General features: G+C 34.4%; 2 protein-coding genes across 2 annotated transcripts; both read right to left on the minus strand.

Annotated features, from left to right (window-relative positions):
• Window positions 1–4,530: 4,530 nt before the first annotated feature.
• On the minus strand, window positions 4,531–5,058 carry LOC139492917 (dual specificity protein phosphatase 14-like). The gene has a single exon (XM_071281065.1). It carries the CDS (start codon window positions 5,056–5,058, stop codon window positions 4,531–4,533), a length of 528 nt encoding a protein of 175 aa, XP_071137166.1.
• A 7,086-nt stretch (window positions 5,059–12,144) lies between these two features.
• LOC139492918 (uncharacterized) lies at window positions 12,145–13,825 on the minus strand. The gene is made up of 2 exons (XM_071281066.1): window positions 13,600–13,825; window positions 12,145–13,259 (listed from the first exon to the last, which is right to left on the minus strand). Exons 1-2 carry the CDS (start codon window positions 13,823–13,825, stop codon window positions 12,145–12,147), a joined length of 1,341 nt encoding a protein of 446 aa, XP_071137167.1.
• Between the last annotated feature and the right edge of the window lie 813 nt (window positions 13,826–14,638).

A 14,638-nucleotide genomic window follows, 5' to 3' on the forward strand; every position in this document is an offset into this window, starting at 1 on the left:
CTTTATTACAACTGTCAAATAAACTTAACATTAACCAAGAAAACTAAACATTGACCAATGAACGATGAAAATGAGGTCAAGGTCAGAAGAACCATGCCAGGCAGACATGTACAGCTAAAAATTCTTTCCATACAACAAATAAAGTTGACCTATTGCTTATGGTTTAAGAAAAAGAGACCAAAACACAAAAAATTAACGCTAAGCATTGAACCGTGAAAATGAGGTCAAGGTCAAATAAAAACTGCACAACTGACATATAAATATAAATCATAAAATATCTCCATATAACAAATAAAGATGATCTATAGCATATAGTATCAGAAAAAAAAGACCAAAACTAAAAACACTTAGCTTTGACCACTGAACCATGAAAATGAGGTCAAGGTCAGATTACAACTGCCAGCTAGAAATGAACACCTTGCAATCATTCCATACACCAAATTTAGTAGACCTATCGCATACAGTATAAGAAAAACAGACCAAAACACAAAAACTTAACTATAACCACTGAACCATGAAAATGAGGTCAAGGTCAGATGACACCTGCCTGTTGGACATGTACACCTTACAATCCTTCCATACACCGAATTTACTACTATTGCTTATGGTATCTAGGATACGGACTTGACCACCAAAACTTAACCTTGTTCACTGATCCACGAAATGAGGTCGAGGTCAAGTGAAAACTGTCTGACGAGCATAAGGACCTTGCAAGGTACGCACATACCAAATATAGTTATCCTATAACTTATAATAAGAGAGAATTTAACATTACAAAAAATCCTAACTTTTTTTTCAAGTAGTCACTGAACCATGAAAATGAGGTCAAGGACATTTGACATGTGACTGACGGAAACTTTGTAACATGATGCATCTATATACAAATTATGAAGCATTCAGGTCTTCCACCTTCTAAAATATAAAGCTTTTAAGAAGTTAGCTAACGCCGCCGCCACCGCCGCCACCGCCGCCGCCGCTGCCGGATCACTATCCCTATGTCGAGTTTTCTGCGACAAAAGTCGCAGGCTCGACAAAACTGTAGATTGGTCTCAAACGCCTGTTGTTTCATTAACTGTCAAGACAGTTGACAGCCAGAAGAAACACACCTTAAATTGACGATAGCGAGGATAAAATAGGGGCAAAAGATACCAGAGGGACACCACAACTAATAAATCGAAAATAAACTGACAACGCTATTTCTAAAAAAAAGACAAACAGACAAACAATAGTACATAAAAGACAAAACAGAAAAGACTTAGTAAAACGAACCCCACAAAAACTAGGGATGATCTCAGGTGCTCCGGAAGGGTAAGCAGATACTGCTCCACATGTGGCACCAATCGTCGGTTGCTCAAACAAAGTACAAACCCGGTAAATAAGAAATACACCAAAATTCAGACAATATGTAAAAGATAAATAAATTCAACAGTAATTTGTGCCGTTTTTTGGTTCGGAGATTGAGCGGTGTGTGCCTTCGAAAGCTACTAGACTTTATTCGAAAAATACCTATATGACCTTAAATGCTTATATGGTCCGGCCCATTAATAACCAAACGAGTATAATACTTATATGGTCGGACCATACGAGCATTCACATATTGTCATGACCATACGCGTATGGTCGAAAATACTCATTTTTCGACTTATACATCGAATTTGGTTTTATGAATATAACTTTTACTGTTTAACATGCTTAAGTCTGTTTTTGATGATATTCATTTGACGGAGCTCTGTACTTATTCATTCCGTCATTGTGTTATTGTTCAATGATTTTTTTTTTGTATTCTTGCATTTTTTTTCTTGTCTTTCATTCTTATTAATGTGCCTTGTCTATGTGTCTTTTTATGTTTCTTTTAAACATAGGACGTGGCTCTGTACTTATACATTCCGTCATTGTTCTATGATAATTATTGTATTTTTGTCTTTAATTTTTGCTAATATACTTTGTCTATCTACCTTTTTGTGTTTCTTTGATACATATTTGTCATTTTTATAGGGATTAAGGTAATAACACAATGTTGACTGCTGTACCCTAATTTTTGACATTTTTACCTAGTAAATTCTGTCTTGTTTGTTTTGTTCACACATCGTTGTCAATAAAATTTAATATAATGCGACTGTCATACAAGTGAGAGATTTAGCTACTTATAAAACCAGGTTTAATTCACTATTTCTACATTATAAAAAAATGCCTGTACTAAGTCAGGAATAAGTGACAGTTGTTATCCATTCGTTTGAGCTTTTGATTTTGCCGTATGATTCCTCGGAGTTCGGTTTTATTGTTATTTTACTTTTTGCTGATGATTTTTGCTTATTTACTTTTCTGTCTATCTATGTTATTTTTTTAGATATAGATCAGTTTTGCTGTTTCAAGTTTCTTTCTACGAATATCTTATAATGTTGAGGATAACAGGCAACAATTCTAAAAAAAATTAGAGGCTCTTTAGAGCCTGTGTCGCTCACCTTGGTCTATGTGCATATTAAGCAAAGGACACAGATGGATTCATGACAAAATTGTGTTTTGGTGATGGTGATGTGTTTGTAGATCTTACTCTACTGAACATTCTTGCTACTTACAATTTTCTCTATCTATAATAAACTTGGCCTTTAGATACAGAGGAAAATAATTTGCGAAAATTTGCAAAAATTTACCAAATTAATGAAAATTGTTAAAGTAACAACTTGTGAAAAATTGACTATAAAGGGCAATAACTCCTTAAGGGGTCAACTCACCATTTTCAGATTTTTGTCATGTTGACTTATTTTTAGATCTTACAGTTTATCTCTGTCTATAATAGTATTCAAGATAATAACCAAAAACAGCAAAATTTCTTTAAAAAATACCAATTGCGGGGGGGGGGGGGGGGGGGGGGGGGGGGGGGGCAGTAACCCAACAACAAGTTCATCTAAACTTTCAGGACAGATAGATATTGACTTGATTAACAATTAACCCCTGGTCAGATTTGCTCTAAATGCTTTGGTTTCAGAGTTATCAGCCAAAACCTACATTTCACACGTATGTTCTATTTTTAGTTATGGCAGCAATCTTGGTTGGTTGGCCGGGTCACCGGACACATGTTTAAAACAAGAAAGATACCCTTATAATGATTGTAGCTCAATTTGGTTAAATATGACCCAGTAGTTTCAGAGGAGAAGATTTTTGTAAAAGATAAAAAAACGTACGAAAAATTGGTAAAAAATGACTATAAAGGACAATAACTCCTTAGGGGTCAATTGATCATTTCGGTCATTTGACTTATTTGTAGATCTTTACTGAACCTTATTGCTGTTTACAGTTTATCTCTATCTATAATAATATTCGAGATAATAACCAAAAGCAGCAAAATTTCCTTAAAACTACCAATTTAGGGGCAGCAAGCCAACAACCGGTTGTCCGATTCATCTGAAAATTTTAGGTAAGATAGATCTTGACCTGATAAACATTTCTACCCTTGTCAGATTTGGTCTAAATGCTTCAGTTTCAGAGTTACATGTATAAGCCAAAATCTACATTTTACCCCAATGTTCTATTTTAAGCCATGGCGGCCTTCTTGGTTGGTTGGCCGGGTCACCGGACACATTTTTTAAACTAGATACTCCAATGATGATTGTGGCAAAGTTTGGTTAAATTTGGCCCAGTAGTTTCAGAGGAGAAGATTTTTGTAAAAGTTAACGACGACGGACGACGGACGCCAAGTGATGGGAAAAGCTCACTTAGCCCTTTGGACAAGGTGAGCTATTTAAGGGCAATATAGGACATAAGAAGTCGTCTGACACATTTGATGTGATTGGACAGAGGAACGTTTCTGCTTCTGTCAGATTCTCTTTCTATAGCGGTCTGTGAGAGAATGGACAAAACTTGCACCTTTCTCCTATGGTCATTTTTAGCCGTGTCGTCCATATTGGTTGACAAGCGCGGTCATCGGACACATTTTAAAAACTAGATACCCTTATGATACTTGTGGCAAAGTTTGAGTAAATTAAGCCAGTTGTTTCAGAGGAGAATAGGAAAAGTCAACGACGGACGACAGACGCCAAGTGATCAAACCCTTTGGGTCTGGTGAGCTAAACAAACAAAAAAAGAACATGAAGAGAAAGAAAACCTTCGATACATCATTGTCACTGTGTTCTAGGGGATACCAAATATAGAATAACAAAATTCTTTTAACATGCTATATATAAACAAATAAATATCTACAATGTAGATTAGGGATGTTGGCTTGTCATTCCTCCATGCTTATGCACCTTGAATAGTTTCACTTAATCGATATAAACCAGATAGCATCTTTCTCGAAATAAAGATAAGAAACATTTTGGACACAAATTACAAATATGGTCATATTCACAGAACTTGTCTACAATTGTACACCGAAACACTGTCTTTTATTTTTTTATTTTTTTTTTACATATTTCTTTTTAAAAAGAAAATAGCCTTCGTTCTAACATTGACTTCTTAAAACATAAGAACAACACAATCTGAATTTATTATTCATCAATAAATATATCTGCACCATAACTATTCGCTTATCAGTTAGATGAACGCCCACATGTTTCTCGTCTGATCCTCATAAATATCCGGAATGAAACCGATAGGCGATGGCACCATTTCCACCGTATTCTTCCCGTGTAAAACCTTCTCGTATTCGATCAGCTGTTTCCAGAAACCCATGTTTGGTCTTATAATTGGCCTTCTGTTGATAACTTCTTCGTTTGCTTGGACCAATGTTAATTTCTGGTATTTCATTAAGTAAGCTATGCACAGTGTCACTGACCTACTGACCCCAGCCACACAATGAACAAGAATTTTCCCGCCATTAGACCTTAAAGAGTCAATATGGTCTGCCACACTTTCAAAATGTTTTCGCAACGGAGCGTGCGGCGAATCGTCGATTTTTATTCGAGTCGTCTTTATTTCCGGTAAGTCAACATTCGGAACATCTAGAGTACAGTTTATTACTTCAGTGATTCCGGCGTCTCGTAATTTTTCTTTTGTTACTCCACTGGCGCCACATAAATACAGCCATTCAGTTATCTTTGCTAGGTCAGCTAAAAACGGCATGTCTTTTATATAGAAAAACGTTGTATCTTCATCTGTAAACAAGGTTTAATCTCTGTAAAAAATGTATACTAGTATGTCATTCAATCTGAGTGCAGTTTTACAATTATTCAATTGGAACCTACTTTTGTTTACTGGTCATAGAAGAATACGTCGAATGACTTAATTATGTACTTAGGTGATCTAAGGTCAAATTAAGTAAATCAATAATTCAAAATTGATAGTACTTGAAGCTGGAAGGGTATTAGTTAAGGATCAAAATAAGCTAAATATATTGATAAATCATGGAGCTCCTTTTTGAGATATTTGATTAATAAAATATGGCGGGAAAAGGCTGACTCGGACTTTTACCTTATATTTGCATTGGTATTATTTCGGTCTCATATCAAAATAAAGAAAATCAAGAATCTGCTTAAATTTTGTCAAAATGCCTTTTATGAGCTATTAAGTCTTATGTTAAAAGATAAATAAGTGTTATGGGGCAAAATATTTTACCTTGTATCGTATTAAAAAACCTACAAAGAAGTTCGAACATTTGACACTTATTCAAAAACCTCACCGAAGAGAGGATTATAAAATTTAAAGTTACATGTGATCTACCAAAAAAATCATATCAAAGGAACAGCAAATTTCCATCATACGTTTCTGTCGTATAAATATTCTTTATGCCAAGGGTAGTGCACAAGAGCTGGTACTAAATAGAATAAAATTTAATAAATGAATATATCCATTCTGAAATAAAAATCAAGTTTGTTATATTTGGCAGAATATGGTCACCGAAAAAGGAGATGATTTGACACCTCATTTCAATTCAATAGGGGGAATTGTAGAAACAGATACTGTTCAATCCGGTCGTATGAAAGATTGTTGTTTTCTCATATATTTGCATGCACATTTTGACACTTTGGACATCTAGCTTCGCATTCATGCCTACAAAATTGAGAGCTGCAAAATACCCTGTACGACTGAGCCTGTTTTTACACATGCACTAAGAACCTATGTTGTATTGAAGCATTTTGAAAAGATTTACCTCGACGAAGTCATTTAATTGATATTCCGAAATATTTGTTAATACAAAAGTATTCTTTTTTTTATTGTATGATGTGTTTATAATGTTTTTTAAGTGTCGTCTCACAACTATTTGGACTTATTTTCCTGTTTGTGCAGTATCGGCAATTTTAGACGATCAAATATCAAATAAATAAGAGATGATAAATGCAAACCATATATTTGTTGGAAATTTTGACATGCATGGCTTTCCAGATAAATTTTATCCCCACCATAAGCAGGCTTTTCGTTCCTTTCGTTGGTTGATAATATCTATCGTTTGAGTTTGTCAGTTTTTGATATCCGACAACTCAAAGGAGGAAATCATAAGTTGTAGAAACTCTTTTGAAATATTTTTGACCTCGGTACTTTTTCATATACTTTTATAATATCCCAATAAAATATTCAAAAAAACAATAGGTTGTGAAAAACACGTATCTATTCAAAATAATACCTTTCATGCCTTTCTTAAAATTTAACAATATGTTTTAAGGTAGATCATAAGTAAATATTTTTTTGAGACAGAATTTTCTTATACTTAACCAAAATGAAGATTTTACTATGCTCTTTTAAAAAAATAATAAAAAGTATGGGTCACCGTGCTATTTTTAAAGCTTTGAGTCGTTAAAAATTGACTAAATTTGGTTAGATTGTTCATGGAAAAACACATTTGTGTGCATAAAAAAATTTCTATGAGACAGAATTTTGAAATAAATTGTGAAAAGATAGGTTTTGTTATATATTTTAAGAAAATGAAAAGAAAAAAAGGTGTCACTGAACTTGTTTTCTTGCTACAAGTAAAAAGAAAAAAATTCCCTATCAGTCCAGTATAAATTTTTTACTAAAGGAGTTATCTTCCCTTAAATGGCTCATTTGAAAAAAATATTCTAAAAACAAAACAAATGATATTTGTTTAAATACTTTGTATTATACAGTAAATTACCAAGTTTTCTAAATATTATTTAAAATAGATATAGGAAGATGTGGTGTGAGTGCCAATGAGACAACTCTCCATACAAATAACAATTTAAAAAGTAAACCATTATAGGTTAAAGTACGGCCTTCAACACGGAGCCTTGGCTCACACCGAACAACAAGCTATAAAGGGCCATCTTTAAATTGCAAATCTGTCTCCAAATTTGCAGATTTAGGCAAATAACTTGACTGATTTTTTACTGTGATTGTACAATCCAAGATGGCGGTATACCATGTATCTACCTTAATACGCTCGTCAAAATTTTGACGGACAAATGTCCGCCGTCCGTCTGTCCGTCCGTCAGTTCGTCTGTCTGTCCGGCGTCCACATGTCGCACCGTAACTTGAGAACCGCTTATCCAAATTTCATGAAACTTAACATAGTTGTTTCTTATGATGTTCAAACGATCTGTATACTTTTTGGTTAAATTGGATTTAAACTTTTTGAGTTACGGGACTTTATAACTAAAACAGGGTTGACGGTATATTTCACATGTCGCACTGTATCTCAAAAACGATTTCTGATTATTTCTTTAAACTTCACATACTTCTTAATTATATTAATCCAAAGATCTGTATACTTTTTGTTGATGATTCAAAATTATATTTTAGAGTAATTGAGTTTTTTGTAAAAAAAAAAAGGGGGCGGTTCACATGTCACGTCATATCTCATACACGATTTATGATTATTGCTTAATAAAACTTAACACACCTCTTATTTATATTAATTTAAAGATCTGTATACTTTTAGGTGATGATTCAAAATTTAGTTTTGGAGTTATTGAGTTTTTTTGGTAAAAAAGAGGGGGGTTTTCACATGTTGCATCGTATCTTAAAAACCATTAATGACTATTGCTTAAAACTTTATACACTTCTTACTTATATTAATCTGAAGATATTTTTTGGTGATGATTCCAAATTTTTATTTTAGAGCTATTGAGTTTTTTTGTAAAAAAAAATTAAATGTCGCGTCGTATATGATTATAACTGCTTAAAACTTCTCACACAAGACGAAGGGCGTATCATGCGCTCATCTGTTTATCATAAATGTGATACGATTTATGTTAACTTGTATACTTATATCTCGAGGTTCAAGTGTCAAAAACTTAATCTTTTAAAAAATCCAACGGGTGCTAAATGGATTTTCTGATATGAAAACTGGATACAGCAAAATTAATGGATAATTTATAATGATCGAGGTCTATGTAGATTAAATACTTTATTCTCATATACATTGGATACATATGCCGGACAATATATCATAACAAGAAAGGGAACCATTTTCACTTTATATCAGATATAATCTACAACAGGTTACACTCTAATAATTTTAAAGATTTTCATGATAATTTTTCATTTAATATTGCAGTGCTATTTTTGTTGAAGTTATACATGACAACACCGCAGTAACATAATCAAACAAAAATAATGTAATGAACTGCTTGATCTGTAAGCACCAAACGGTTCATAATTTTGTAAGAACTTAGTTAAACTTCAATAAATATAAATGATGAAATCTTACCTTAATCTTTGTCATTTTATATAATAAATCATAGTGTAAGAAAGCCGATCAAAACATTAAGTGTGTCAATAGAAAATCATTCCAAGTGGAAAATATCCAGATAGTATACATTTTAGTCCGGAAATAATGGTTAAAATCGGTAGAAGCTCAATTACATTAAAATGAAATACATTACCGACAACTATTTTATTTTGAAAAATAGGTTATAGACAAGAATAGTGATTAAATATGGTTTTTTAAAGTAAAAACCTTGTTTATGATAAATCTGTACTTACCTGTCTGAAAAACATTTGCAATTACCCCTTGGTAACCCCTTGCAATCGCTAACTTTTAAATTATCTCCCTTTCACGATCTCCCGAATAGAAGATAACTTTACCTGAGGCGGAAATAACTATATACATTATATAAAACTTAACTTCCTCAGTTGGGGAGGTGGGCAGGGTCAGACAGGTAAGTACAGATTTATCATAAACAAGGTTTTTACTTTAAAAAACCATAGTTTATATCAAAATCTGTACTTACCTGTCTGAAAAACATTTTCAAAGAATTTGTAGCATAAACCTAAAGGTGGTGGGTAAGAGGAAGAAAGTAACTAGTAAATAAAAAATATCTACCTTAATACTTCTTCTGTCTTCTGTTAGCCGTATGCAAAATTGCAGCTTTTGCAAACCGAGATTCCAAATCTGGTACATTCTTTAAGTAATATGAGGTGAATGTTGTCTCATTTGACCAATGAGCTGCTCTTAAAATTTCTTGAGAGGAAAGTCCATTGAATAAAGCCCAAGAAGTTGAGAGCTTTCTTGTATCATGAGCTCTCACAAACTGAAGTGTGTCTGTATCTGCATGTTCATATGCATATTTAACCGTGTTCACAATCCATCGTGCAATGGAATTCTTAGAAGCCTCTACGTGATGATTCTTTTGATATGTTACAAAGAGTCTTTGTGATTTGCGCAAAACTTCAGTTCTTTTAATATAAGCTAGTAGTGCTCTACAAGGGCACAGCAGTAAATCGTTAGGATCTGTAGCATAGTTTTCAAATTTGGGAATGAATGGTTTATTCAAAGTTTGAGTTTTAGCAAGAAATTGCATATTTGGCAACAACCGTATACCTCTTTGCTCTTTCCTGAAATGTTTGTCATTAATAGTGAAACTGTGTAATTCACTGACTCTTGCAGCAGAAGCTAATGCCATAAGAAAAACTGTCTTTAATGTTAAATATTTCAATTCTGCTTCTTCTAGTGGTTCAAAAGGTGTCTTTGTCAACACTAGCAAAACCAACGGCAAATCCCAATTTGGCGCCAACTGCCTTATTGGTGGATTAATGTTGTACAATCCTTTAATTAAATTACGCAAATCCATGTTAATAGAAATTCTATCTTTAGATGAATGTATTAAAGCTATTGCTGACTTGTAACCAGCTAAAGTGCTTGGCTTACAATTCTTTACAGTATGTAAGAACATAAGAAATTCAGCTATTTCTGGCACAGTTGCCGTACTGGGATTGATACTCCGTTCTTGACACCAGCAGTCAAATAGCTTGAGTCTTGCATTATAAACTGTCTGTGTTGATTGTTTTCGTGCATTGGAAATAATTGAAGCAATTTTTTTGTGAAAATCCTTTTGCAGTGTAAGATCTTTTGACACTTTCCAAGCTACAAGATTTAGAACACTTGGATTTGGATGAAAAATTCCATTTTGACTTAATAGATTTTGTTGTACAGGCAGTTGTATTGGAAAGTCTATTAACAGGTTGAGAAGTTGACTGTACCACGACTGTCTCGGCCACATTGGTGCTATCAGTAAAATTACACAGTCCTCTTTCTGTATTTTTTATAATACTGTTTAGAATGATCGGTGGCGGGAATGCATAAGCAAATAGATTTGTCCATTTCATTGACAGTGCATCTATTGACACTGCTGTTTCTTCCGGCCAAGGAGAGCAAAACACTGGCAGCTTCTTGTTCATTGAAGTCGCAAACAGATCTATTACTGGTGTTCCTAGCTGAAGGAACAACAAATTCACTTTTGTCATATTTAATGCCCATTCTGTCAAACGAATGGTCATTTTCCCCCTTGACAGGGCATCTGCTATAATATTCTTTTTTCCCGGAATATGAACAGCTTGGATTTTGACATTGTGATTTATACACCATTTCAAAAGATCCCATGCCAAGAAACAAAGGTCTGGGGATCGCGTACCTCCCTGTTTGTTCAGATAACTGACGACAGTTGCATTGTCTGTTCTCACTAGTACACTTTTGAATTGTACTTTTATCAGAAAAGTTTGCAGTGCTAACTGCACAGCTTTGAGTTCTAGCCAATTGATGTGTTTTACTTTGTACTGAGGCGACCAAACACCTGCTATCTGATAATTGTTTATATGAGCTCCCCATCCCGACTGTGACGCATCTGTCACTAGAGTCACCTGAGCAGATTCCTGTTCTAATAGCACTCCCTTGAAAAAATTTCTTCGGTTTAGCCACCAGAATAGATGTTCCTGGAGTGGTTGATACAGTGGAATCAAATGATTTAAACTGTGTAGAGCTGGTCTCCACCAAGCTAGAAGATAAAGCTGAAGTGGTCTCATGTGCAGTCGGGCCCATGGAACTAAATCTATGCATGAAGCCATTAGACCAAGTAGTCTCAACATTACACGTGCCTCTACTGTTTGTGAATTTAGGAATATTTGAATCATCTGAGTTATATTTTTGAATCTCTCTAGAGATGGAAACACAAGACCTTCTTTTAAGTGAATCACTGCTCCTAGATACTCTATTATTTGAGTCGAAACTAAACAAGATTTTTTCACATTGATTTGGATCAAACCCAGATTTTTCAACAATTCTTGAGTGTACTGTAATTGTTTTGTCAGCTTTACTTTGCTGCTGTTTTTTAACATCCAATCGTCCAGGTACATACATATGTGAATCATTTGTTTTCGCAGAAACGCACCTACTACTGCCATCACTTTTGTGAAAATCCTTGGAGCCGATCGTAGACCGAATGGTAGAGCTCGGTATTGATACTTTTTTCCCAAAATGCTGAAGTGGAGAAATTTTCTGTAATGTTTGTGAATGGGTATATGGAAATATGCATCTTGCAAATCCAGTTTTACTGCCCAGTCCCCAATTTTCAGACTTTTTAGAATCGATCGGAGGGTTTCCATTTTGAAGTGATGAGGTATGACAAACTGGTTTAGTGGTTTTAAATTTAGAATTGGTCTGAGACCTCCTTGTCTTTTTTGGTACCATGAATATTGTACTGTAATAACCCTGATTTTCTGCACTTGTCGGGACAGGCTCTATAGCATGTTTTTCTAACAAAGAATTTACCTCTTCTAATATAGAAGACCTTTTTGTACCTACTCTGGGTACAACTGTCTCTTTTACTCCTGTAAAAGCTGGAAGACTTATGAAATCTAAAATTAAACCGTTCTTCACTATCTGAAGTACTAACTTGTCTTGAGTTATTTGAAACCACTGACTGTGGTAATGTAACAACCGTGCTCCTACCTGGAGACTTACCGCAGACAAATAATTGTTTATTTCTTGAAATTTTTCTGGGAGGAATTTTTCCATAAAAAAGATCCTTTTCCTCCTTGTTTTGCTGGCAAGGCACGAAAATTAGACGAAGTGTCAGTGCCACGACGGTCATTAAAATCCTGCTTATCATATCTTGATGTTTTTGCAGGTTTGTTGTAGGATACATTAGATGTTTCTTGAGATTTTCTTTTTCTAGATCCTTCATCAAATTTTTGCCCTCCAGGAACAAATGAAGAACGATAAACGTTTTGTGTTTCTTTAGCATCTCTTATATTTTCAGCTGAGGAATGCAAAGTATCAAAATATTTACCACCAAAAAGTTGTGCGCCATTCAAAGGTAAATTCAACAATTTAGCTGATGTGGCTTTGCTAGTAAAATCAACATTTTTTAAGAAAATTTTTCTTCTGTTTATCACAGAATTAGCAACTATACGTGAAGTCATATCTGCCATAGACTTGAAACATGCTACTAAAGCTGAACATGCTTCTACCCTGTCTTCCTCTGAATCAGCAACATCAATATAGCTTGCTATCAAAGAGCCATATGAAACACTTCTTAACAATGTCCTAGCTGAGTTGTCAACCTTTTTAAATTCAGCATCCATTTCCTTATGGAAGGAAGGTAAAGAGTGTGAAAACTTTTTACGGTCTACAAAACCTTTTTTCTTATTGCCCATAGTAGATGACAAACCCTCCTCAATATTATCATCAAGCCTTGGAGGGGAACAAAATTCTGTGAAATCTTTTTTCGACACCATAAAAGCCTTTTCATCTCTTAGACGAACTGACCTATTTTTAAGTCTACCAGACATAGCTTCCTTTTCAACATTCTTGAAAACTTCAACTGTTGTACCCTCTAAAGGTAATTTTAAATTAGTTGATTTATTTGAATTGCCAGGATTTAGTCTTGAAGGCAAATAGGAAGTTCTGACTGAATCTACTTCAGTTTCCTCTGAACAATCTATTTTTAATTTGGTTGTCAATTTATGGAGAAAACTATTCCATTGAACTGGATCGGTAGATCCTGGTGCTCCTTCACTAAACAGAGAAAAGTCTTTTTCATGAGAATGTTGTGACTGAGAGTGGGCATCATTATTATTTTCATCAGAAATAGCTGAACCACAATACTTATTTCATCCTCGATTTCATGGGAAACAACAGAAATCTGATCATCAGATGGCATAAATTTACTATAGTGGGCCCTTGGCCTAGACAAAGATTGACTCTCCGAAATTTCACATTTCGAGTCAATGGAAGAATGCATTGCATCACTTGCAATAAGGCCTTGTTGTGGTAACAACTATTTCAATTGCATTTGCACTTGATCTGCTATAAATTTGTTAAATTCAACAGCTTCAAAATGTACTCCCATACCTTGAGTTTCACGATCATCTGCACTATGATCAGTTCGAACTTTTGATAGTTTGTCAGCTTTGCCGTTTCAAGTTTCTTGCCTGCCTCCTGCACAGAAGGATTAACGGCACTTGAAGAAAGAGAAAGCTTCGACCTCGCTTTCTCCAACATTTTATCAACTAGCGATCGCTTCTCGTCATCCCATTTCCGGCAAATATTGCACGGGAAAGCCTTGTGACAAATACGATGTCTATAGCATTCCTCATGCGTATCTAACACGTTCATACGTGAGGTACACTTTACACAGTTCTTATACTTGTCTTCCATCGCTTTCAATTCACTCGATGTCTATTCTTACCTAATATAATAATAACGATTGCTTTTAAACCAAATACGATCAGGCTGTAACCATTTTCGCTGAAGGTAAATTGATCTTCTATTCGGGAGATCGTGAAAGAGAGATAATTTAAAAGTTAGCGATTGCAAGGGGTTACCAAGGGGTAATTGCAAATGTTTTTCAGACAGGTAAGTACAGATTTTAATATAAACTATATAATTATTAGTTTTTTAAATTATCGTTTCTAACTTTAGAAATATCAAAACTATAAGTATGGAGAACACATCATTCTTTTATTTGTAAAGACCCACTATAGAATGATAATTTTGATTTACTAGTACTGTTATCATTAATAGTTTTCAAATAAGTTTTGGTTTTATCTCCAGTGTTTCTCTTTCATTTCTATAATTCTGGCAATGCCACATGATGAGTTCTTCGTCTACATGTTTAACTGACTTAAAATGTTTAAAATACTAAGGCTTTTCTTCCTCAGGCAAAGATTACATTAGCTGTATTTGGCAACACTTTTAGGAATTTTGGATCTCAATGCTCTTAAACTTTATACTTTATTTGGCTTTTTAAATTTTTTTGGATTCGAGCGTCACTGATGAGTCTTTTGTAGACGAAACGGCGCGTCTGGCGTATATACAAAATTTAGTCCTGGTATCTATGATGAGTTTATTTGCATACATATCCACAGTTGGAAGGCAAACGCCTGAATCTGACAGATAGAGATCAATTTGTCGACAAAAAAAGAACCCGTATGTAAAATGTTTACGCCCACAAACAGCGCCACCTATAAT

Source organism: Mytilus edulis, chromosome 10 (genome assembly GCF_963676685.1).
Source record: "Mytilus edulis chromosome 10, xbMytEdul2.2, whole genome shotgun sequence".
Classification (NCBI taxonomy): domain Eukaryota; kingdom Metazoa; phylum Mollusca; class Bivalvia; order Mytilida; family Mytilidae; genus Mytilus; species Mytilus edulis.

Coding starts and splice junctions, on each gene's coding strand:
- LOC139492917 (XM_071281065.1), bottom strand. CDS start 5,058: ATGCCGTTTTTAGCTGACCTAGCAAAGATAACTGAATGGCTGTATTTA.
- LOC139492918 (XM_071281066.1), bottom strand. CDS start 13,825: ATGGAAGACAAGTATAAGAACTGTGTAAAGTGTACCTCACGTATGAAC. Junction 13,260..13,599: donor TCCTTCTGTGCAGGAGGCAG/GCAAGAAACTTG, acceptor ATTGTGGTTCAG/CTATTTCTGATGAAAATAAT.